Here is a 27,398-nt window from a genome sequence, read left to right as displayed (position 1 = left end):
TGTCAACAACTAGACATTATCCACCTCAATAACTCTTATACCTTATTGTAAATGATTGCATATGAAGTAAGCACTTTTCCAAACCCAACAAAATACAATAACTTACATATTTCAAAAATAAGCAAAATAAGTGACTGATAATTATCAGGTCATTACATTAGACAGAAAAAATTTCACTGTTTAAAGGCGCTCTGGAAGTACCTTTTCCTGTTATAAACCTGGTTTAGCTGAATGGTCAGATTCATTTCAGACACATGATGTTCACTTTGTTTCATTCTTGTTTTCTGCAGTGTGATTTTTCAAAAGATGCCAGTCTATATTGCTGCTCACTGTATTTTTTTATATTGCTGCTCACTTGTATTTTTTGTTGTTAAATTAACCGTGTCTGCAAATCTGTGTGTGGCGCCACGTATAGCAACGCGCGTGGAGTGCAAAAGCATGTTCTGTAATAGCAAAAATATTTGAGGATAAAGCGCTGAAATATCAGTGCTGTCTACTAGTGTCGACCGATATAACGCCGAGGCCAATAAATCATCTGAGTTTGACTTTTTTAATTATCGCATCGGCCTAACTACATTAAATTGTGTTATATATCAGCATTGTATTGGCCTATCAGCCTACCCTGCTCTCTGGATATCGGGCATTAAAAAAAACATATTGGTCGACCACTACTATCTATGCCCGAGCGCTTGCGCTGTACACAGCTCTGTTGTTTTGTCGCGCTGATCACTTGAAGTGCAGAAACGGTGCAGAGATGGTCGATGTCATGATGCCTTGCAGTCCGTATGGATCCAATGTGGATGATGAAAATCTGCAAGCCAAATGGAAAGTTAGCTGGAACAAAGAAATGTAATAAGTGTCTGTGTTGTAGAGACAGAGACAAGCCAGCAAGCTTACAATAATTTGTAAGTGAAGTGCATGAAGCCAGCTCTACTTTTCAATTCATGATGCATCCTGCAGATAGACTCTCAGTGGAGACTCTGAGTTTACTTTGATAAAATGTGTCAGTCCTGACATCTCTAATCATTTTCAGCTAATGCAAATGTTAGTGCCTGCAATCTGCAATGTTGTTGACTGGATTTCAAGATGCAAATGTCTGAAAAGTATAGACTGCAATGAGGAAGCTAGACTTAATTACCATAAGATTGTTCTCTCTCTCTCTCTCTCTCTCTTTCTCTTTCTCTCCATTCATCCATTTGTCATTTTATCAATCTATCTGTCTCTCTTTCTGTCTGTCGGTCGGCCATTCATTTGTTCTGTTTGTCTGTATATCTTTCATTTGTTCTGTCTGCTATCCATCCATCCATCTGTCATTTGATCTATCTATCTATCTATCTATCTATCTATCTATCTATCTATCTATCTATCTATCTATCTATCTATCTATCTATCTATCTATCTGTCTGTCTGTCTGTCTGTCTGTCTGTCTGTCTGTCTGTCTGTCTGTCTGTCTGTGCATCTATCTATCTGTCTCTCTGTTTGTCTGTCTGTGTGTGCATCTATCTATCTGTCTCTCTGTTTGTCTAATCATTTTCTTCTTTTATCTGTCTGTCTGTCTGTCTGTGCGTGCATCTTTCTATCGGTCTCTCTGTTTGTCTGTTTGTTTTTAGAACGGAGAGGTTCAGTCCACTACCTGGGAGGTGGACAATGCCTCACATAAGGCAACAAGCATTTTAAGAATGATGGTGAAGCCAGAGGACAACCATGCTGTGCTGCAGTGTGAGAGTGTCAACCTAGTTTCCCGTTCACCAGTGTCCCTCACACGCACTCTCACCGTCCTTTGTGAGTATTCATCTTTAAATAACACTACCAGTCAAAAGTTTGGATGCACACTAGACTTGTTTATCATGACCTTAAAAACCCTTTGAGCTTGTGGTGAATGCTTAAATATATAAATTAGTATTACAGACAAATATAAATTGTACCAACATATGGATTTTTTGAGTAAATGGAAAAGTTGGACCACATAGTGGTGGAAAAGCTGCCAACAAGTGCTCAGCATAAATGTGAAATCCCAGGTTGCACCACGTGAAGTTGGTTGAGAGAATGCCAAGAGTGTGCAGAGTTGTAATCTATATAAAGAGATACTTGAAAGAAGGTAAAATATATGATAGTTTTGATTAGTGTAACATTGTTAGCCTCTACATAATACACACACATCCACTTTACATAATTTGAATGATGACTTTACTATTATTCTAAAATGTTGAAAATAGTACTAAAAGGAATGAGTAAATTTGTCCAAACATTTTGACTGGTTGTGTAAGTGGACATAAAAAAACACTGTAGCTTTTAACATACTGTAGCCTTAAGCTATAAGCTTAATCAAAATGTGACAAAATGTGTCACTGACCATAAGCCAATCACACATTTGCTGTATTATGGCTGACAAGCTAATCAGGTCAATATTTTGTGCAACTCTATATATAATCTTTCTTTTAATAAGAGATGGTTTGTGAAATTCTTGTCACAACAAATTCTAAATGTCAAAAAACTGCTGTTGGTTATTTTCCAAAACTGAGTCCACAGATGAAAATGTTTGGTTTTACAAATTGTCTAATTTAATTGATTACAAATTATAGGGGGGGGGGGGGGGTCTTTGACTTTAGCAAGTAAAGACGCTGACTACCACACCTGGAGTCGCAAGTTTGAATCCAGGGAATGCAGAGGGACTCTATTTAGGCTTCCTAAGCAACCAAGTGGCCTGGTTGCTAGGGTGGGTAGAATCATGTTGGGTTAACCTCCATGTGGGCGCTATAATGTGGTTCGCTCTCGTGGGGTGCGTGGTGAGTTGTGCGTGGATGCGCTCAACAAGCCACACGATAAGATGCGTGGATTGACGTCTCAGACGCAGAGGCAACTGAGATTCGTCCTCTGCCACACGGACTGAGGCGAATCACTACGCCACCAGGAGGACTTAGAGCACATTGGGAATTCCAAAATCAGGAAAAAAGGGGAAAAATACATGATATTTTCAGCATAATAATTTGGATTAAAAGTTGAATTAGTGTCGACGCATCCAGTGTAGACAGCCTCAAGCCATTGTGTTGCATCGTGTCAATGGTCGCACCCGGTGTAGACAGGGTGTTAGTATTTGTCTCCTTTTGTCCATAAAAATTCTGTCATCATTTACTCAGCCTTATGTTGTTCTAAACCTATGACTTTTTTTCTTATACGGAACTCAAAAGATGTTTTAATGAAGAAAGACCACTGTCCTTTTAGTACAATGGCAGTGGATGCCTCACTTTAATGCTTAAAGTACCCAAAAATATTATAAATAAATAGTCCATGCAGCTCATATCAATTCTAAATCTTCTAAAGGCTAAGATTTTGGTGAGAAATAACAATTTAAGTAATTTTTCAGCAAAAATCTTATCAGAAATCTATAGGTTATTGAGAATATTTTCTAGTGCATGCAAATATTGATACCAGTTTGACATTAATATTTTTCTACACACACACACACACACACACACACACACACACACACACACACACACACACACACGTTGTGTTTCCATGTTTTATGGGGACTTTCCATAGACATAATGGTTTTTATACTGTACAAACTTTATATTCTATCCCCTAAACCTAACCCTACCCCTAAACCTAACCCTCACAGAAAACTTTCTGCATTTTTACATTTTCAAAAAACATAATTTAGTATGATTTATAAGCTGTTTTCCTCATGGGGACTGACAAAATGTCCCCACAAGGTCAAAAATTTCGGGTTTTACTATCCTTATGGGGACATTTGGTCCCCACAGAGTGATAAATACACGCTCACGCACACACACACACACACACACACACACACACACACACACACACACATAAAACGATTTGTGCAGATTAAGTTTACTCAATTACTTAATTAAAATTAAAGCAGCATGATTCTAGAACATTTTGTCTCTTGATCTCATTTAGGGTGACCATCTCCTCTTTTTCCCGTACATGTCCTCTTTTTTGGACCTAAAAAATTTGTCCGTCCAGGATTTCGGCTTTAGTTGCATTATGATGTGCATCTGGTCTAATACTTCATTGTGTGTGCGGACATATTTGCATTGCTTTAAGACTTCTTTGTAAGTCCTGCTTTCTCGCACACCAATTGGTCGAGGTTTGCAGTAACTATTAGCCAAATTCCTGCCTGTCAATCTCTCCACGAACACTCGAAGCGCTGTTGTGTTCTGCATCAAATTTTGGAAAACCAGAATATGGTCACCCTATCTCATTACATTCTATCCAATTACATTTGTAAAATTTTAATTGACTTAATCCATTTGTGCTGGAACTTCATGAGTACTTTTTGTAGCATTGATGAAACTGGGCAGGGATTTCCATTTCCCAGCATGCATTGCTGGATGGGGTGCACAAATGTTGAAATTAAGTGTTATTTTCTGCATTTTTGAGCGAGAAAATTGTTCTCGTCCTGTTCCCCTTCTGTCACTCACTCAACAGTGTGTTGATTCCCTCCTTTTATACCCATATGTCCAGGGGAGGGGCATGCAAATTCTGTTCGCCAATTCTCATTGGCCTTTTCTCAAAGATAAGAGGTAACCGAGGCTCTCAAGAGAGACCCCTAGTGTCACTACATCGACACAACGTCTCGTTCCCTCCATCAGGGAATGGAGGTTACAACAGTAACCGAGACACATTATTGTTATTTAAAAAGGGGGTTCTCATTGTGGTGAAGATTGACACTTGTGCTTAGGTTGAGGATGGACATTCTCTATTAAGTGTTGTTTGATATAAGTGCTGCTCAGCTTCATAATACAGTTGCTATCAAATTGACAGTGCAACAGTTTCATTGTCCTTGCACTTGCTAACCTGGCATATTCTAATAATAATTAAAATCAATTATGTCAGACCTACATAAGGAAATTAATTAAATGTAATATTATTCAATAAAATATGATGAATCTAATTGAGTTAAATTAAAACTACAAAAGTGCATTTTCATTTAAATAATGTTGTCTGAAGGAAACTGACTTAATCTTAATTACCAAAATTAATGTAAAAGGATAATCATACATTTTGTTTTTGTGTATTTTACTCACCATTTCATTGATCAGCAAGATTTTTATTTCAGTACAATAGGATCATGTGAAATGTCTTTTAATGGCCTCTAATCTTTTGTGGCAACACAAGCGTGTTTAAACAGTTTGCTGGGAAGATATGCTGACTGTCCATTTATCTTCTTTCTCTTTTTTGTCATGGTAATCACTTTTTCTCACAGTTGAGCCAGCTGAGGTAACGTTACTGGGCTCTTTCGAAGCCATGGAGGGACAGGAGATCAATATGTGCTGTTACACCTCCTCTAGTAATCCACCAGTCCACATACGCTGGTGGCTTGGGTTCAAGGAGCTGAACAGAACCGTTGTCACCATCTCTGAGGTATTCAACCTAACACTTCGAAATGGTACCTTCCTCACAAAAATGACCATGGTAACCATAGTTCCTGACAAAATGCCATAAGTCAATTTAACGTAAACATACAGTATATATATATATAGTTAATAGTTATGTTTCTACTTATTTTTAATATCAGTTGTTGTTATATTTTATGTAGTTTAGTTTATGTGTTTTTCTATAATTGTGCCACATTTGTTACTGTGAAGGTGTTTTGTGTTTTGGTGAGTGACCCTGTGCACTGTCTCTACATTTGTATTAAATATTGCTCTTGGAAGGGCCACTCTTGATGAACTTTAAGTTATCATGTGGCTATTTATAGTTACTAGGTTGATAAACAATACAGTTTAAAGTGAAAAGCAGACTTTAATAGTTCCAGAAGGTGAGTATATCATGTATAATATGTATATATTTCTTTTACATACACTGGCGGCCAAAAGTTTGGAATAATGTACAGATTTTGCTGTTATGGAAAGAAATTGCATTCAACTGATCACAATGTATAGTGAGAACATTAATAACGTGAAAAATTACTATTACAATTCTGAAATTCAGAACTTCTAAACTACTTCAAAGAGTTCTCATCCAGTAATCCTCCACATGCAGCAATGACAGCGTTGCAGATCCTTGACATTCCAGCTGTCAGTTTGTCCAGATACTCAGGTTAACCCCATGCTTCCTGTAGCACTTCCCATAGATGTGGCTGTCTTATCAGGCACTTTTCACGCACCTTACGGTCTAGCTGATCCCACAAAAGCTCAATGGGATTAAAATCCATAACACTCTTTTCCAATTATCTGTTGTCCAATGTCTTTGTTTCTTTTTTTCTGTTTCAAAATTGTCTTTTTATTTAATTGTCTTCTCTTTACTGTTGTATATGAAACTAGTGTTGAGCGGGTAGAATTCAATGAAGCTGTCAGCTGAGGACATGTGAGACATCTATTTCTCAAACTAGAGACTGATGTACTTATCCTCTTGTTTAGTTGTTCATCTGGTCTTCCACATCTCTTTCTGTCCTTGTTAGAACCAACTGTCCTTTGTCTTTGAAGACTGTAGTGTAATGCCAGTCTATTGCATACTGTGGCAACTCAAAAGTAAACACAAAGACAATCTTAAGCTTCATTTAACGAACCACGGTGCCACGAACCAAGTAGTTTTATATCAACTGTGTTTGATATAATGGCAAGTGATTTTCTAGTACCAAATTAGCAATTTAGCATGATTACTCAAGGATAAGGTGTTGGTGGGATGGCTGCTGGAAATGGGGCCTGTCTAGATTTGTGACTTACAGTGCGCTTATTACAGTGACAATCCCACTGGAGCAACCTGAAGTTAAGTGCCTTGCTCAAGGACACAATGGTGGTGGCTGTGGGGATTGAACCAGCAACCTTCTGGTTACCAGTTATGTGCTTTAGCTCACTACGCCACCAGCACTCAAAAGGACACTTTGGTGAATTAAATGACCAATTTCCTTCCAAAACAGCAAAATCTGTACATTATTCCAAACTTTTGGCCACCAGTGTAAAGTTTAAAAATATATAAATATATTTAATTGTTTTGCCATTAACATTATGGGATTTCAGCCCAGGGTGTTCAACTAGGAATCTGTGGTCTGTTTGTACATCTGCAACTTCATGCCATGGCAACTATTATGCAATTAAATTGCTATAATAAGCAATTGAATCATTTATAAATTAAGAGGAGCAGATAATGGCCAAAGATTAGTTAAGTAACCGTTAAAGACACACTGTTAAATCATTTACACATTTAAGGTCTTTAGGTCTTTGTACATATGTGTCTCTTTTGTGGTAATTATTTGGTTGTCAAGTAAAATTTACCACTATGGAAATCAAAGAACTGTGGAAAATTATAAATGATTGTGGAAAAAATTGAAATCAAACCTGGTGACTTCCTGTTGATGTTTTTATGTGGGGAAAGGTGCATTATTTTCTAAACCATGCTCAAATCAATATCATTAAACTATCAAAATGTGTCTCCTTTAATTTTTTTTACTGTGCAAAGTATCTGTCACATGACACCAAATGAGATAAGGTATCTGTTAAAACACAAAAGTTACATTAAATACGGTTTGGTTTAAAGTGCACAAATAGCATTGGCTTGCTTTCATTATTTGTTTGCACATGTTTCCTGCATCTACAGTGTGTTTAGTAGAGATCTTATATCCTTAAATGTCCCTCACACTAGAAGGCCTCACCTTGTTCAGTCTTGTAGTTGCTTTGCGGCATCTTTTGATTTGAGAATGGTTTCAGTGCTTGCCGCTTGATAGATTCATCTTTAAAGTCATGAACAATACAAACAACCATCCAAGCACTCTCATGGGCTTTGTGAGGTGTAGCATTTGATTAAAGGAATAATCCGCTCATTATTCTACTAAATTAAGCTGATGTGCCTTGACCCGAGAGTGACTGAAAGTCTCCATCAAGACTCTGCTTTTATTTTAGATTCTATTAGCTTCAACAATATTCAGTGAGATCAGGGGCTTTTAGAGTCTCCCTGTTTTTAATCTCTCATGCTTCCCCTCCAGGGGTTGATTTGAATGAAACATAATTGAATAATGGCTGTCTCGAGGCAGCTCTATGCTCCCTCCTTGATCATTTGGATATTTTTTACTTCTGATCTTTCGTTTACATGTCAGTGTCTATCTCTCTTGAAGTTACTCTTTATGACATGTTTTTGTGTTAGTTTGGCCATAATTAACTGTGAAGCCAGGGTCAACCCTCTTAGCAGGTGTTAGAGCTTAGCAAATGAGCAGAATTAAAGAGGTGAAAATTATCAAGGCTTTGTTTGAACATTATCACTGTGAGGTTATGTACAATTCAAATGGTTTATATAGACAATTATGTCATTGAAATGACTTTTTCATGCATGTCTACATTAAAAGCATGCAACTCTGACCCTTTTCTGAATTTGCTCATTTGCATATTTAGACTTTTAGAGCCACAAAGCATACCAACACTTTTTTCAAAATTTATTTTTGTCTTTCGTTATGTTTCTGCACCACACATTCCTCATTAAGATCAAGGGATTCTCAGCATTTTTTGATATCCTTTTTTTTTTTAGTAAGAAATTTGTGTCATTATTTACTCACCCTCATGTCATTCCAAACCCATATGACTTTAATATGTTTCCGTTGTGAGACATTTTAAAGAACATCGTGGACAACTTTTGCATACTCATTCAACTTGTAGTCTATTTTAGAGCTCTGGTGGAGGGGAAGATTATCAATGAATTACAGCTTAAATTTTGGGCTTTTGCTCAGTCAAAGCTTTTTTATAGCTTTAGAAGACATGAAATATAGCTCACAAGTTGTATGAACCACTTTAATTATACTGATGCAGATTTCTTTGGTAATTTTGGAGCTTGACAGATCCAGTCTCCACCCACGATCATTGTATGGTACAAAGTGTCCAGTATATTCTGCAAAAAAAAATCCATATAAACAAAGCCATACAGGTTTGGAACAACATGAGAGTGAGTAAATTATGTCAGAATTTTAATTACCATAACCTTTTAGAAGGACCATAGATTGTGCTCAATTAAAATGACAGGCCTCATATGTACTGCACTTGTGTTGCAGGGAGATAATGGTGGAATGATGACGATATCTAACCTGACGCACAAAGTCTCACGTGAAGAAAACGCTCTTCCACTGACCTGTGAGGCGTTCAACAAAGGCACACGCTTCTCTAGCGTTCGTTCAGAAGTGCTCATCGTTTACTGTGAGAAATCTCTCACTTCTTGTTCTGAGTAACATGTAGTTAGAACGATATTAGTTAAGGTAAATTCTATTATCTTGGTATCATCCATTTTTTTCCTCAGATCCTCCTCAGAAGGTCTGGTTAGATGCTCCTCCACAGGATGTCTTCTTACACTCAGGGACAACTGTTCGTTTAATCTGTTTTTCCAGTGGTGGAAACCCCACAGGCCAACTGGTGTGGTTGAAGGTGTGTGGTGTGAGCTTTGCAAAAAAAAAATTTAATAGGGCCCGTAATCATTTGTATGTAATGGTCAATAACTGGTAAAGTGCCAATTTTATAAAAATCAATTCAGTTTTGTCCAAAATAATCTATATTTTCAAATGTTAGAAGTGAATTAAGTGAATTATATATATATATATATATATATATATATATATATATATATATATATATATATATATTGAAAAAAGTGTAATACCTCAGCATGGTCTCATGGATACACATTACTCTAACTAAATTTATGCAGAAGGATTTTTACATGGTTTACTATTTTTATATGTGACAGTTTCCTGGTAAAATAATCACTAAAGGTGCTTCTGTTTAACACTAAATGACAGGTAAACTGCATATTATCAGTTTATAAACACTTACTTTTCACTCTAGCACATGACTTGCAAGGTCATTTTAAAGTTTGCATTAACCAACAATATTTACAAGCTATTTTAAGTGCGATCAGGTTGTGCAATAGCAGAACTATAGCGCAAATAATAACTTGCAACACAAAGAACATGTGTACGAGTCCAGAAGAGCATGCGAGTCAACACGTGAGCCTAAGTGTCATAGAAGAACCACAAAATGACATGGTTGATTTAGAAATTGCGTTTTTCATCCCACGTTTTCTTTATTACACTATCACGAAGGTTTAGGTTTAATGTTTAGTGTAGGGAGGTACAGGTTTTGTTGATTTAAAACTCAATTGAACATTGACCTTAAAAACCTTGCCTGTTTTTCATCTCACATTTGTTTTTGTTTTTATGACACTTCTGGTCAGGTTTAAGGGTGCACTTACTAATTCTAATACATGACACTTTTATAGTAAAATTCTGCAAATATCTCCTCACAGTCTGCTAGCTGTCTGTTATATGGGTGGGCTGAAAAAAATCTAGTATTTGTACACAGCCCTGGCTCTGTAAATTGGACAAAAGCAAAGTGGAACAGATGACTCTACTCCAGCCAATCAGCAACCGGGGGAGATTCTTGTGTGTGCACAGGATGGGGGTGGGGGCAGAGCGGGAGGGAAATTAATTAGAAGAGCGACGGCAAATCTGACTGATGCAAACTTTCTAAGCTCCAAGGGGGACAAATGGCTGAGAAACAGACCGAGAGAAAAAGGTCAGACAATATAAACTAAAAAAGAAGGATTATAATAAGTCAAGGGCTAGGCTTTTCAGTGGTGGAGTGACCTCCGAGAGGTAAAAGGCTTGAAGACGGATGCAAAAGTTGCTCTTTTTCTTCTCGATAGGTGGGTAACATCAACTTTTCAGAGAACCCATATATACTGTTGTTGTGATGTTAAATTTAGTAGCAGGAGAGATGTAAGTGTCTGGAGTTGGTGTGCGTAAAACTACCTTGCGTGCATGAATTTGGGGGGGGGGGTGGAGCTTCCAAAGGAATACTGAATGGAGGGGTGTGTTTGATTTTGCAGTGTTTTGAATATCAACAGTGTTTCTCAGGATTTTCTGAGTGCACCTTTATGGTTTAGAGTAGGGAGGTAAGTTTTATTGATTTCAGATGCCATGGAGCATAAATGTTAAAAACCTAATCTTGGGAGAAAACAGTGGACATTTCACCTTGGAACTGCCACAATAAGTTTAATGAACCATGTAATATAATTTTGTCAAAATGCCACCACAGTCACCTAATTTTCATGAGACCAGGCTGTGTAAACTTATATATTGTACAGTAGTCTAAAGAAATAAAAAAAAAATAAGCTTCATAAAATGACTTACTCTTCTTTCTGTGTGTGCCTGTGTGAATATAAACTACAGAATGGTAAAGTAGTGCCAACAGAATTGAAGCAGATATCTTCAGAGCGGGGCGTGTCACGAGAGCTCCTCCTCACCCTCAAGCCCAGTGACAATCTCGCTGCCTACCGATGCGACTCATCCAACAAGGCCAAGAAAGTTCTCTCTGCTCAGACTAAACTCAAGGTTCTATGTAAGCTATTAGGGTACAACGAGGCTAAAGGAACCTCTTATGGAAATTTTGCTTTTTTCTGGTCACAATATATATCAAGGTAAAGAAATGTGATGTATTTTTAATGAATTATTGATAGAGCAACATAATTTGTGTGAAAATAAAAAATAACAGAATATACTTTTTATTAAATTTCAGTTTTTAAAAAAAGGTGGTGAGGGAGCATTTTACCACATGTGGGGTAAAAGGCTCCCTCACTTGGGGTAAATGGCCCCTAGAGGGTTAAAAATGCAAAAGGACAATAGTTATAGTGCACAATTTGTCAACTTATGCAAATAATTTTGAGACACCAGGATGCTTTTTTAAGTAACAAATTAAGATGATGCTTATTCAAAATAACCACTTCAATAATAATAATAATAAAAAAGAAAAAATCCTGTTAATTTCAATCACATTTGGCATTTTTTTACATCTCAAGTATTCTATAAACAAACAAATCCGTACTATGATTGGATGACTCTAACTTTGATGACTCCCACTTTGAACATTTTTCACCCCACTTAAGAAAAACAATGTGTTTTATAGGAGCAACAGGGGGGTGTTTTACCCAAATACTATCCTTTCACTTATTGAACAGTTATTGGAAAAAAGAAATGATTTATTGACCTATAAAGTATTTTATCTTAAAAAAAGAAATGTGTTAATTTCAGGGATTTTTATTAGCTACATACATTTGCAACATTTTAAAAAATGAGATCAAAATAACCTCAAAGCAGCCTTTAGACAGCACATGCAACAATCTCATGGAACAGGAACATTTTTGCAGTGTATACTGACAAACAGGTGTTTAAGAAAGTGCTGTGGTAGTTTTTGTTGCTTTTTAGTGTTTTGAGAGAAAATAAAATCACTTTAGGGAGTGGGCTTTTGACACTTGGACCAGTAAGCAATTCTGAAGCAACGAAGACCTTTGCAACCACATAACAATGTGTTAATCACACACAACAACCTATAGCATTGTGGCAGCAAGTTTTGCATGTGCAACCACCAATATTTTGTTATGCATATAGTTTGTTACACTTTTGTAAATGTTCTTTTGTATTCTCCCTGGTCAAGTTCCAGCAGTTAATGTGAAGATTGTGGCCAAGCAGGTGGAACTTCGCAGGGGTCAGACGCTAGATCTGGACTGCCTGGCTGGGAGCAGCAACCCTACAGCAAATATCAGCTGGAGTCTGGGCCCCATCAAGTACTAAAACACAGACTTCTCCACATCATTACATAAATGTAGAAATACACACCTGCACAATCAGGCCCAACAAATACTTTATTCATTAGTTCAACACCTAGCAAGTGCTCTTAAGAGCTCCTAAAGAGACTTTGCCTACTCGTATTATGAACCAGAGTGCAATCAATAGACTGAAAACATTTCACTCCAGTCTCAAACCAGTATACACACACACACACACACACACATATACAGTGAGGAAAATAAGTATTTGAACACCCTGCTATTTTGCAAGTTCTCCCACTTGGAAATCATGGAGGGGTCTGAAATTGCCATCGTAGGTGCATGTCCACTGTGAGAGACATAATATAAAAAAAAAAGTCCAGAAATCACAATGTATGATTTTTTTAACTATTTATTTGTATGATACAGCTGCAAATAAGTATTTGAACACCTGTCTATCAGCTAGAATTCTGACCCTCAAAGACCTGTTAGTCTGCCTTTAAAATGTCCACCTCCACTCCATTTATTATCCTAAATTAGATGCACCTGTTTGAGGTCGTTAGCTGCATAAAGACACCTGTCCACCCCATCCAATCAGTAAGAATCCAACTACTAACATGGCCAAGACCAAAGAGCTGTCCAAAGACACTAGAGACAAAATTGTACACCTCCACGAGGCTGGAAAGGGCTACGGGGAAATTGCCAAGCAGCTTGGTGAAAAAAGGTCCACTGTTGGAGCAATCATTAGAAAATGGAAGAAGCTAAACATGACTGTCAATCTCCCTCGGACTGGGGCTCCATGCAAGATCTCACCTCGTGGGGTCTCAATGATCCTAAGAAAGGTGAGAAATCAGCCCAGAACTACACGGGAGGAGCTGGTCAATGACCTGAAAAGAGCTGGGACCACCGTTTCCAAGGTTACTGTTGGTAATACACTAAGACGTCATGGTTTGAAATCATGCATGGCACGGAAGGTTCCTCTGCTTAAACCAGCACATGTCAAGGCCCGTCTTAAGTTTGCCAATGACCATTTGGATGATCCAGAGGAGTCATGGGAGAAAGTCATGTGGTCAGATGAGTCATAATTCCACTAACCGTGTTTGGAGGAAGAAGAATGATGAGTACCATCCCAAGAACACCATCCCTACTGTGAAGCATGGGGGTGGTAGCATCATGCTTTGGGGGTGTTTTTCTGCACATGGGACAGGGCGACTGCACTGTATTAAGGAGAGGATGACTGGGGCCATGTATTGCGAGATTTTGGGGAACAACCTCCTTCCCTCAGTTAGAGCATTGAAGATGGGTCGAGGCTTGGTCTTCCAACATGACAATGACCCGAAGCACACAGCCAGGATAACCAAGGAGTGGCTCTGTAAGAAGCATATCAAGGTTCTGGCGTGGCCTAGCCAGTCTCCAGACCTAAACCCATAGAGACTCTTTGGAGGGAGCTCAAACTCCATGTTTCTCAGCGACAGCCCAGAAACCTGACTGATCTAGAGAAGATCTGTGTGGAGGAGTGGGCCAAAATCCCTCCTGCAGTGTGTGCAAACCTGGTGAAAAACTACAGGAAACGTTTGACCTCTGTAATTGCAAACAAAGGCTACTGTACCAAATATTAACATTGATTTTCTCAGGTGTTCAAATACTTATTTGCAGCTGTATCATACAAATAAATAGTTAAAAAATCATACATTGTGATTTCTGGATTTTTTTTTTTTAGATTATGTCTCTCACAGTGGACATGCACCTACGATGACAGTTTCATACCCCTCCATGATTTCTAAGTGGGAGAACTTGCAAAATAGCAGGGTGTTCAAATACTTATTTTCCTCACTGTATATACTTACATCATACAAAATTTCATTAGCGTGCATTTTAGATAAATATTATTCCAAAAAGACACAGTCATGATAGATTACACCTGATGTGTATCTATCAATCTCTCCCCATTTCCTTGTAAGATTGTGTAACATTGTTTAATGTAACATTTACAAGCATTAGACCTAAAAATGTGTTGTCATTTTCTTTACCTTTGCTTTTTCAACCCGTGGTCATGAAATGAGCTCTGCCATACATCCCAAAATTAAATCGTCAATTTAAAACCTCAAAAAGATAAAGGAATAGTTCAACCAAAACAATAATATTCTTTCATCATTTACTGACCCTCATGACATTCCAAATGTGTATGACTTTCTTTCTTTTGCTGAACACAACCAAAGATATTAGAAGAATATTTCAGCTCTGTAGGTTCATACAACATAAGTCAACAGGGTCAAAAGCTTTGAAGCTCCAAAAAGCACATAAAGGCAGCTTAAAGTAATCCTTATGTGATTTAATTAATGTCGTCTGAAGTAATTTGTAAATCTGTTTTGGGTGAGAACAGACCAAAATGTAACTTATTTTTCACTGTATATCTTGCAATTGCAGTCTACAAGAACGATCATGACTTCAAGCTCTATTATACTTTCTAGTAGTTTGCAGAGCGCTAGATGGCGCTGGGAAATATAATCAAGCTTGAAATGTATGATTGCCAAGGAAACTGCTGATGTCAATATTTAAAGTACAAAATGGCTTAAATATTGATCTGTTTATCACAAACACTTATCATATGACTTCTGAAGACATGGATTTAAACACTGGAGTCTTATGGATTACTTTTATGTGCTTTGTGCAGCTTCAAATTTCTGGCCATCATCCACTTGCATTGTATGGACCTACAGAGCTGAAATATTCTTCTAAAAATCTTTTTGTGTTCTGCAGAAGAAAGAAAGTCATTCCTATCTGGGATGACATGAGGGTGAGTAAATAATGAGGGAATTTTCATTTTTTATTATTATCCCTTTAATTATTTACTTCCTAAAGATTCAGTGGGGATCAAATAAATATCCTTTGTCAATTTAACCATATTCACCCTGTATTATAATATTTGGAACATATACAATCCAAATTAAACATAATACAACTGGATAGAGGTAACACAAGACTGCCCTGAGAAATGTAATGATGTTAGACTATTTAAATTACACCAGTAAACGTTCAGCTTTGGCAGCCATAAAAAATACTAAAACTGAAACTGAGAAAATTAAATCTAAACTATAACTAACAGAATAAATGTGAAAACTAACAAAAACTCAAATAACAAAACTATAATAACACTGGGCTGGACTTGAACCACTGTAGTCTGAGTCTTAAGCAGACAACGGACACGTCTGGCAGACGACATGGCACGTTCTAAAATTAGAAACAACTGTTTTCAATGAAGGTACGCACACTGCCGACGCCACTCGGCCCAGCTGCATCTCCACACCATGGAGTACAACTCGCATATTTTCCATTATATTCAAATCATTATCCAAGGACATAGATTATGTACTTTAATGTCCTTCGTTCTTGAACAAGGGAAAAACCTTGTTAACTTTTGTGTGTACTCTCTGCAACCTTAACCGCATCGACGTGCCCCATGTTTGATGCCTTGTCCTAGTCACCACGCAACATGGCACTTCTCGTCGCAAAGGCGGAAATATATCCCAAGGTCTTTTTTGCCTCTGTAATAGAGTTTGACTGGCAGTTCGTGATCACTAAGTAATTTTCTTGTTAGAGTCTGTCTCGACGCTGTCCTCATGTGGCCGGAGGGGGAAAAATATTATTTCACGCCAATTGAAGAGCAGATCACAGATCAGTTGTGGTGTTTGAACAGCCAAGCTTTGTGGCATATCTTTATTTCTACAGTAATTCAACAATGACTGTAGTTTTTGTGAGAAGAGGAATGGTTCGTTTCCTGTTTCATAGGTTTTCAGTTTTGTCCGATTGTCCCCTGGGGGCCCTAACACATGTTGTGCAAACAAAAAGATTTCACAGAGAGCTTTATCGAAAATTCTATTCATAATTCTTTTTTTATGAAATGAGCATGAGAAATAACATAGTAAATTGTCTTTTATTAAGGTTAATCATACGCTCTCTCTCTCTCTCCTCTCTCTCTCTCTCTCTCTCTCTCTCTCAGACTTCAAGGAGTTGACCAGGCCCCTAAAAAAGCTGAATTTGGTGGGATGTCCCGGACCAGCAAGCTGTCCCTCTCCCTTGGCTCCCATCACCATGGGAAAAGAATTACCTGCCATGCTTTCAGTAATGTGCTGTCTGAGGGTGTTAACAACTTCTACACTCTAAATGTGCTCTGTGAGTGTGCATTTGAGGATGTTTTAAAATACATAGTGTTTCAAAATCCTGAGTCCACATTGAAAATCTGATTTTAATATAGAAACAAATAAATAAAGTTTATTTAGGATTTTAATTATTAAGGAATGTTTGTAAGCAAATTTGTGACACTGACCATGTTAATTCCTATGTCCTCAAGGGGAGATTTCCTTGCTTCCCTTAATGGAATATTCCAGGTTCAGTACAAGTTAAGCTCAATCGACTGCATTTGTGACATAATGTTGATGACCTCTGATGACTTTTCCCTCCTTTTCTTTGAAAAAAAAGCAATAATCTGGGTAACAGTGAGACATACAATGGAAGTGAAGGGGGGCACAGTTTTTTCATTGCCATGACGATGTAATATCAACAAACCCTAAAACCTAAAATGACTGTAAAACAACAACTTAAACAATTTTACAGCTCAAATAATACATGAGTTTTAACAGAAGAATGAATATAAGTGCTTTTATAAAATTATAAACATTTCTTTCTTTAAACCCTCAACAATATGGGCATAATCACTTCCATTGTAAGTGCCTCAATGTTACCTCGATTTTGCTTTTTTCTCAAATACTTTATAAAATTTTTTTGGTAATTACATTATGCCACAAATGCTGTCGATTGAGCTTAACATGTATTGAACCGGAATATTCCTTTAACGTACACAAGATTCTAAAATCATGCTGGGATAACATGGATCATCAGGTTTGGCACAAATTGCCAGCTCAAGTGCATTATGTAATTTAAGCAAAATAACAATATGTTAAATACAAAGAAATTCACGTAAAATTTTCAATTCAACTTTGCACTCAATTTGTAATGCTGATAATATGTAATATATTAAATAAGAAAAATGCCAATTGTACACAGACTTTTGAACCCCATTGTATTTTTATATTATATACTGTATATAATCTGTGTGTGTGTGAGCGTGTGCGTGCACACATTTGAATGAGTTTGTCTGCTAATGCGTTTGTGAGTATATGGTATTATGTGTGAATTTCTGTGTGTGTGAGAGTTATGGTTTGACTTTGATGCTGTTCAGTCTGATCTTTCCAGCCACTTCTTTAAAGCCTGCCATGCTTTGTGAGCATGAAGGATGTCATTTGTGTGTGTGTGTGTGTGTGTGTGTGTGTGTGTGTGTCTACTAGTCTATTTCAAAACCTCTATATCTCGCAGATTCTCTTACACTTATCTGCCATATATCTTACAGTGCTGTGATTTCTTCTATTTTTGTGTATTTTTCACACTAAATTGTTTAGATCTTCAAACCAGATATAACATTAAACAAAGGCAACCTGAGTAAACACAAAATACTGTTTTCCAATATATATATATATATATATATATATATATATATATATATATATATATATATATATATTGTTGTTGTTTTTTTTTATAGAAGCAAAAAGTTATCCAACACCTATAACAACCATGTAAAAAAACTAACTGCCCCCTTAAACTTAATAGCTGGTTGTGCCACCTTTATAATGTATATTAATTGATATATTTATGATTCTGATAACTGGAGATCAGTCTTTCACAATGCTGTGGTGGAATGTTGGCCAACTCCTCTTTGCAGAACTGCTTTAGTTCAGCCATATTGTAGGGTTTTTGAGCATGAAATCCTGTGGCAGGGGAATTGCGTTACTTGGATGTTTAAGGTCCTGCCACAGCATCTCAATCGGGTTCAAGTCAGGTCTTGGAATGGGCTACTCCAAAACTTTAATTTAGCTTCTTTTGAGCCATTCAGAGGTGGACTTACTCCTGTGCTTTGGATCATTGGCTTGCTGCATAATCCAGTTGCGCTTGAGTTTCAACTCACAGACTGATGACCGGAAGTTCTCCTTTAGGAATTTCTGGAAGAGAGCAGAATTCATGTTTCCCTCAATTACTGCGTGGCCCTGAAGCAGCAAAGCATCCCAGCACCATCACACTACCACCACCATGCTTGACTTTAGGTATGATGTTCTTTTTGTGGAATTCTGTGTTTGATTTATGCCAGATGTAATGCGACGCCTCTCTTCCAAACAGTTCCACTTTCCACAGTCCATAGAACATTTTGGAGAATGTTCTATGTTCCACAGTCCATAGAACATTCTCCAAAAGATTTGAGGATCATCAAGGAGTACTCTGGCAAAATTCAGATGAGCCTTCATTTTCTTCTGGGTTAGCAGTGGTTTTGGCCAATGTCTTTCTGATAGTGGAGTCATGAACAGTGGCCTTTATTGATGTGAGAGAGGCCTGCAGTTACTTGGATGTTGTCTTTGGCTTTTGTGACTACCTGGATGAGTCATCACTGTGCTCTTGGAGGAATTTTGGAAGGTCAGCCACTTCTGGGAAGGTTTACTACTGTGCCAAGTGTTCTCAATTTGGAGATAATGGCTCTCATTGTGGTAATTTGGAGTTCCAGAGCCTTCAAAATAGCTTTGTACCCTTCCCAGACTGATGCAATTCAATTACCTTTTTCTTCAACATTTCTGGAATTTATTTCGACCTTGGCATAATGTGCTACTGTGTGAGACCTTTTAGCCAACTTCATGCTGCTTACATAGTTCTATTTACATGTTGATTTTATTTAACAGGGCGGGCAGGAATCAGGACTGGGTGTGTCTTGTCCAGCAGAACCCATTATGAATGCAGTTTCATAGATTTTTGGATTTAGTAACTAAGGGGGCAAATACTTTTTCACATAGGCCCAGTTAGTATTGGATTGTTTTGCTTTATAACATTATAATTTAAAAACTTTATTTTGTGTTTATTCAGATTGCCTTTGTTTTATGTTAGATTTTGTTTTAATTTTTTTAAACAATTTAGTATGAGATATACACAAAAACAGAAGAAATCAGGATGGGACAAATACAATTTCACAGCACTGTAAGATAGCTGTCTATGTGGGAACAGGCCATTAATTATCACATTCATTACCTGTTTTATCTTATTTTAAGATTATATTTCATTTATCACTTTCTGAGTGTGTCTGAGTGTCTAGGTGTAAACAAATAATTTGTTAAAATCTGCATTTGAATCCTTATTGCCACTGAAATGACACAATGCACATTAATGAGACAAAGACACAGAAAGCCCCAAGAGAAATCACAACACAATTAATCATGTGTCTTATTTACACCCTGCACAACAGACCCATCTAGCACCACACATCAGAAAATAAACTGTTACTTTCTCAAATCTGTGGACTGACTTGGTCCTATAAGAACACTAAAATCAAATCAAATCAAATCAAATCACTTTATTGTCACACTACCATGTACACAAGTGCAACAGTAGGTGAAATTCTTGTGTGCAGTTCCAAGCAACATAGCAGTCATGACAGTGACGAGACATATACCAATTACAATAAACAACATACTTACACAACACAATTTACATATCAAATGTACACATACTTACACAACACAATAATTATATACAATACACACAATATACAATACAATAAGGAGTATATGAAATATATATATATATATGAAGTAGTATATTGAGGAGAATATGTTGACAGTCCAGTGTGAGATTATAGCTGAATAAAGTGCAGTGCTAATTATTGATCGTGATAGATCAAGTGTTCAACAGTCTGACTGCTTGGGGAAAGAAGCTGTCATGTAGTCGGCTGGTGCGGGTCCTGATGCTGCGATACCGCCTGCCTGATGGTAGCAGTGAGAGCAACCCATGACTCGGGTGGCTGGAGTCTCTGATGATCCTCCGAGCTTTTTTCACACACCGCCTAGTGTATATGTCCTGGAGGGAGGGAAGCTCAACTCCGATGATGTTTCTGGCAGTTCGCACCACCCTTTGCAGGGCTTTGTGGTTGTGGGCGGTGCTATTGCCGTACCAGGCAGTGATGCAGCCAGTCAGGATGCTCTCTACAGTACTGGTGTAGAACCGTGTGAGGATGTGGTGGTTCATTCCAAACTTCCTCAGCCGTCTCAGGAAGAAGAGGCGCTGGTGAGCCTTCTTCACAATGGCCTCAGTGTGGACGGACCATGTGAGTTCTTCAGTGATGTGGACACCGAGGAACTTGAAACTGCTGACTCTCTCTACCAGTGCTCCATTGATGGTGATGGGGCTGTGTTCTCTGTCTTTCTTCCTGAAATCCACCACAAGCTCCATGGTTTTACTGACGTTGAGGGAGAGGTTGTGCTCCTGACACCAGCGTGTCAGAGTGTGCACCTCCTCTCTGTAGGCTCTTTCATCATTGTCAGTGATCAAACCTACCACCGTCGTATCGTCAGCAAACTTAATGATGGCATTGGAGCTATGTGTTGCCACACAGTCATGCGTGTATAGGGAATACAGTAGGGGGCTGAGAACACAGCCCTGTGGGGCTCCAGTGTTGAGGGTCAGTGTTGAGGAGATGTTGCTGCCCATTCTAACCACCTGACGTCTGCCTGACAGGAAATCCAGGATCCAGCTGCACAGCGAGCCGTTTAAGCCCAGAGCCCGGAGTTTCACATCAAGCTTGGAGGGCACTATGGTGTTGAATGCTGAGCTGTAGTCTACAAACAGCATTCTCACATATGTGTTCCTTTTTTCCAGATGGGAGAGAGCAGTGTGTAGTGTAGATGCAATGGCATCATCAGTGGAGCGGTGTTGCGGTAGGCAAACTGCAATGGGTCCAAAGAGGGGGGTAGAACAGAGCAGATGTAATCTCTGATTAACCTTTCAAAGCATTTGCTGATGATGGGGGTCAGAGCAACAGGATGCCAGTCATTTAAGCAAGTGATTGTGGCTTGCTTCGGTACAGGCACAATGGTTGATGTTTTGAAGCATGTGGGGACTACAGACAGGGAGAGGGAAAGATTGAAAATGTCCGTAAAAACACCTGCCAGTTGATTCGCGCACGCTCTGATGACGCGGCCCGGAATGCCGTCTGGACCTGCGGCTTTATGGATGTTCACCCGTCGGAAGGATCGGGTTACATCCACAACAGAGACGAAGAGTGAATCAACCTCTGTAGCGTCAGCAGCGAGTGCTCTCTCCGCGAGGGCGGTGTTACTGTCCTCAAAACAAGCATAAAATGTATTAAGTTCGTCCGGGAGAGATGCAGCAATGTTCACAGTGGAGTCTTTATTCCGTCTGTAGTCCGTGATGGTATTAATTCCCTGCCACATGCTTCTAGAGTCAGTAGTGTTGAACTGACCTTCAAGTTTGTGCCTGTACTGGCGTTTGGCTTCACTGATGGTGTTACGGAGGGCATAACTGGCTTGTTTACACTCCTCCGTGTTAGAAGAATTAAAAGCGGAGGACCGCGCATTGAGTGCCGCGCGAACCTCGCCGTTAACCCATGGTTTCTGGTTGGGGTATATCCGTATTGTTTTGGTCGGAACAACATCCTCTATGCACTTCCTGATGAAACATGTTACGCTGTCAGCGTAAACCTCGATGTCGTCATCAGAGGCGGACCGGAACATCTCCCAGTCCGCGTGATCAAAACAGTCTTGTAGCGCAGAGTCTGATTGGTCCGACCAGCACTGGATCGTTCTGAGGGTGGGTGCTTCCCGTTTCAGCTTCTGCTTGTAAGCGGGCAAAAGCAGAACGGAAGAGTGGTCTGATTTGCCAAATGGGGGGCGGGGGAGAGATTTGTAGCCATCCCGGAAAGGAGAGTAACAATGATCTAAAACCCGGTCCCCTCGTGTGTTGAACTTTATGTGTTGGTGGTATTTTGGAGCGATTGTTTTGAAGTTGGCTTTGTTAAAGTCCCCGGTAACAATGAACGCAGCCCAGAGACTGAACATTTGCCAGTAGTATACTGGGTAGCGGGGGTCGATTTGCACGACGTCTTACTCTGATGAGAACGCCGGCTCGTTTTCCTCTTTTCCTTCTGCGTTTCCGCGGCCGGGCAGCCCAGACAAAGGGCTCCGCCGGCGTGTTTGTAAACAGCGGGTCGGCATTAAGGAATTTGAAGTCCGGTTTTCGATGTGAAATTGTAGAACCAATGTCCAAAAGCGTTTGGCTGTCGTAAACAATAAGGCAGACAACATCCAAGACGAAAAAAACAAAGAACTGTAAACAAAACAAACAATAAACCGCAGTGTTGTAACGGAGCTCGCAACGCAGCAGCCATACTCGGCACCATCTTGAGTCCATTTTCAGAGTCAAAAATAGCATTGTACTACGATTGTGTTGTCCTTTAAATTATCTTGGGAGTACCATGCAAATACCCTGGTACATAAAAATCAACCATTACTGTGTTGTATAAAAGTACCACAGCATTTCCCATCTTATGCCATCTTTTTGACCTGGTGCTTGCCTGTGACATTATTTGTAGTTAATAATTTATTTAATAATAATTACTTTCTATTCTAAGTAATGCTTATTGGCTCTCCTCATCAGCTACGTAAAGCCAATTATTCCTCATTTTCTGTGGATAGCTCCGATCTTCAGTTTTAAAACAAATAAAAAAATCTTGGGAGTGGTTTTTGATTCCGGATGAACATTTTAATCTCAAACTTCAAACGAAGAGTCTTTTCAAAATAAGAATCATTGGGGAAAACATAAGAATGGGCCATTGGGTGGCTGCTGGGCAGGCTCAGACTGGACAACAGTCTCCATGGTCAGGAGCACTGACAGTGGCAGGGGAATTGCCTCTGTGACAGGAAGCACTTGCAGAGACTGGTAATGGCCTCCGTGGCCGTGAGCACTGGCAAAGACTGGGGAAAGGCTCCATGGCCGAGAGCACCGGCAGAGGGTCTGGAGGCCATGGTGTCAAGGTTTCAGGGGGTAGAGCTTCAGGAGGTGGAGCCAGAGTCAGTTCAGGATATGGAACTGCAGGAACCTCAGGGAATGGAGTTGTGGGGGTGGTGTCAGAGGAGACGGAGCCAGAGGAATCTCAGGAGGAGGAGCGGGAGGAGAAGTGGGTGGAGCTGCAGTAGGCTCAGTGTATGGACTCTCAGGAGGCGGAGCAGTATACGGCTCAGGAGATGAAGCAATGGAGGCTCAGGAGATGGAGAAGACGGAGCCGCAGGTGGTTGAGTGGGCGGAGCTGCAGGGGCGGTGCCGCAGGAATCTCCGGAGGTGGAGTTGGTGGAACCATGGAGAGCTCTGAGGGTTGTGCCACGGAGAGCTCGGAGTGGGGAGCCACAGAGGGGGATCCTCAGAACATTCATAGGGTGGAGCGGGCAAAGCCGCAGGAGGTGGAGCAGAGTTGAGCGGGCGGAGCTGCAGGGGCGGTGCCGCAGGGATCTCAGAAGGTGGAGTGGGTGGAACCATGGAGAGCTCTGAGGGTGGCACCATGGAGAGCTTGGAAGGGGGAGTCACAGAAGTCGGAACTTTAGAACACTCATAGGGTGGAGCGAGCAAAACCGCAGGAGGTGTAGCAGGTGGAGCTGCAGGAAGTTGTGTGGGCGCAGCTGCAGGGGCAGTGCCGCAGGAATCTCAGGTGGAGTGGCTGGAGGGAGGCACCACGGAGAGCTCGGAAGGGGGAGCCACAGAGGGCAGAACCTCAGAACACTCATAGGGTGGAGCGGGCAAGGCCGCAGGAGCGTGGAGCGGACCAATGGAGCTAGAAGCAGAGGGGCCTCCATTGTGAGGGTCACTAGGACCACAGAAGCTGAGAGCAGAAGGTCAGCCCTTATGCTTTCAGAGATAAAATTATGAAGAGACAGATAATAACAATCCAAAGGGACCAGCTTCCTCACATGGCCATTGAGTCCAATCCAGAACATAGCTCTGAGGGATCTCTCATTCCAGTTCAATTGTGTGGCCAGATTCCAAAATATGAAGGAGTACCTTGCCCCAGGAGGGGACCCTTGAGAAAGTCTCTCAATTTTGTTCTGCTGGATCCATTTTGGATGGTCAGTTCTTCTGTCAGGGTTTGTGAAGGGAAGAGGAGAGAGAGTGAGGAAACAAATGCAGAACTTTAATAATAAACAAAGGAAGAGTGTACAACTATGAAGGAAGATATTCAATGAAGGAAACACAAACACTACAGCAATATGCTGACAAATAACGCACTTACATACGAACAAGAAATTACACTGGAGCAAAGAACAAGAGGGTATATATACACATGGGATAACAAGGAGACGACGAACACCTGGGATACAATTAGGGGAAAGAACAGGAAGACAGACATAAGAGGAAGACACAAAACTTCAAACCAAGAGTCCTTGGGGGAAAACATAAGAATGAAGTGATGTGACAATGTTATCTTTTTTTTTTACAGTAAATGCAAATTGGTTGAAGTTTATTCCTCAAATGCAATAGAATGCATGCATTTTTAAGGTGCAGTATGTAAGATTCAGAAACCCTTGTTATTATTGACACCTGTGGCCGTTAAGTGAACTGTAGCCAGCTACCTGTTGCTCGTTGCTCACACAAAGAGACTGAACGTGATTCTCTGGCATCATGCTGACAGATGAGGCAGCATAAGTAAAATTACACAGTTATGATTGATTTACTACAAACTTCGAGACTGCATATTATATTTGACTCTCCAATGCTGGAACAGGGCTGAAACAAAGTGTGGATATAGGTCTGACCACGACCACGTTCCCGCTTAGCCAGACGGGATTCAGTAGATAACTGTATTTATTTATTTTTTGGCTTACTCTGAGTTTGTGTAAGAGTCGGTGTTGTGCTGGAAGCTGGATTCCATCTCTAAGATAACGTTACCTAGTGTTGCAGTCTGTCTGTTGACGCTGTTGAATAGCAGAAGCACTGAGGCAAGGCTCTCAGGAGTGCATATAAGTCACATCCTATAGATTTTCCCAGCAAAAGCGACCCACTCCCTTCGCTTGAAAATCAGTCTACAGGCTTTTATAGGCAACCTTGGAAGTCCGGGAAGGGCATTACAAACATTGCATTACAAACATTTGTCTCTTCAATACTTCAGGTTCACGATAAACTTTCTGATCCAGGCTCTCTCTTTCTGGTCTGCTGGCTATGTGGCTCTTTTATGCCGCTCTCCCAGTATTCACTGTAATCAGAAACAGGTGTTAGACATTATTTAGCTCAGGTGCAAGCGCCCTTACCGCTCTCTCTCTGCGGATGGACAATTGACCACACCCCCGTTGCCACAGTATGCTTAAATGTTTGAAATTAGTTTTGTAAACAAAAATATAAGTGTGGCACCATATTAATTTATTTCATTATAAAACTTTATATATTCTAAAATGTGAAAAAAAATATGATAAATAATGAGTGAAAGTGTTTCAAATTTTTTGATTGGTAGTGTGTGTATGTATATATATATATATATATATATATATATATATATATATATATATATATATATATATATATATAATTATAATATTTATAATATTATATATTTTCTATACAGTAGTTAAGAAATGCTACTCCCCAAAATTAAGCCAAAAAATAATTGTTTTTTTAATGAAAAATCTAGTTGTTTAATTCTACATTTTTGTGTAATAATTAAATGACACTTTATTTTCAATGTCTATGTATAATAAGGTAACACTTTACAATAAGGTTACATTTGTTAACATTAATGCATAGGTATCATGAACAAACAGTTGACGATATACTTTTCACCATTTATTCATCTTTGTTAATGTTAGTTAAAAAATACAATTGTTCATTGTTAGTTCACGTTAGTTCATAGTGCATTAACAATATTAACAAATACAACTTTTGATTTAAAAAATGCATTAGTATATTCTGAAAATAACATTATTAAAGATAAATAAATGCTGTTAGTGCATTGTTCATTTATAGTTCATATTAACTAATGCTGTAAACTAATATTAACAAATGTAACCTTATTGAAAATTTTATCCATAAAGAGTTCAGTTTGCCAAAAGTCATTACTACTGTCATTTTAAGTGGAGCCACAAAATAATTACATAGTAATTACATGTACTTCAGTAGAATTACTCTGTACTCTGAATTACTCTGTACATATACAGAAACATATGCACTTAAAAAGTGTGACCAGTAATTACTGTACATATGGTGTGTAGTCATTGGTATAGAAGAAAGTTGAATTGAAGAATAATTCAATTAGAGGCATTGTAGCATATAAGAAGTTGTAACATGTTAACCTCTATGTAACTAAAGGCTTGTTCATGTAAGTGTAGAGGGAATGAAGTGTTAATCTTGAATTAGAGTTGCTAATATAGTATGTGGTTATTTGTTGGACATGTTGCTTATATTCCATATGGCAGGGGCATCGGTTGATGGCTTAGCCTAAAGGCCATATTATAATATAAAAATGAGAAGAATCCATCCTTCCATTACTTAATATAATTATTATTTGACAGGTAGGGTGGTTATTTTCAGAACTTTATATAAGCAAACGTCAGGCACACAATAAACAAATCAAACACCTTTTAATTGCGGAGGATCAAAGCGAGGATCACAACTTGTCGGCTCATTGTTCATTTACATTTATGCATTTGGCAGACGCTTTTATCCAAAGCGACTTACAGTGCAATTATTACAGGGACAATGCCCCTGGAGCAACCTGGAGTTAAGTGCCTTGCTAAAAATTACTAGAAGAAAGTCAAAAGCATTATGAGATTGAAGTTGTAATATTTTTAGAGTTATGTGAAAGGAAAATAACATCAAAGTGATGTGGTGGAAAACAGCAAAGTGGAGCATCTGGATCTTTACATACAACCAGGGCTGGACTGGTAATCTGGAAGACCGGGCATTTTCCCAGTGGGCTGACG

At 39.0% G+C, this 27,398-nt stretch overlaps 1 protein-coding gene across 1 annotated transcript in view; it reads left to right on the top strand.

Annotated features, from left to right (window-relative positions):
- nphs1 (NPHS1 adhesion molecule, nephrin) overlaps positions 1 to 27,398 on the top strand; it is a 132,291-nt gene that overhangs the window by 69,501 nt on the left and 35,392 nt on the right. The window contains exons 9-15 of the mRNA XM_052109569.1: positions 1,611 to 1,782; positions 5,237 to 5,394; positions 9,008 to 9,149; positions 9,250 to 9,374; positions 11,177 to 11,345; positions 12,438 to 12,567; positions 16,550 to 16,722. Coding sequence (XP_051965529.1) covers positions 1,611 to 1,782; positions 5,237 to 5,394; positions 9,008 to 9,149; positions 9,250 to 9,374; positions 11,177 to 11,345; positions 12,438 to 12,567; positions 16,550 to 16,722 — 1,069 coding nt within the window. The remainder of the gene's footprint in view (positions 1 to 1,610; positions 1,783 to 5,236; positions 5,395 to 9,007; positions 9,150 to 9,249; positions 9,375 to 11,176; positions 11,346 to 12,437; positions 12,568 to 16,549; positions 16,723 to 27,398) is intronic.

This window comes from Xyrauchen texanus, chromosome 38, assembly GCF_025860055.1.
Source record: "Xyrauchen texanus isolate HMW12.3.18 chromosome 38, RBS_HiC_50CHRs, whole genome shotgun sequence".
NCBI lineage: Eukaryota > Metazoa > Chordata > Actinopteri > Cypriniformes > Catostomidae > Xyrauchen > Xyrauchen texanus.
This window is presented reverse-complemented; position numbering and strand designations above follow the sequence as displayed.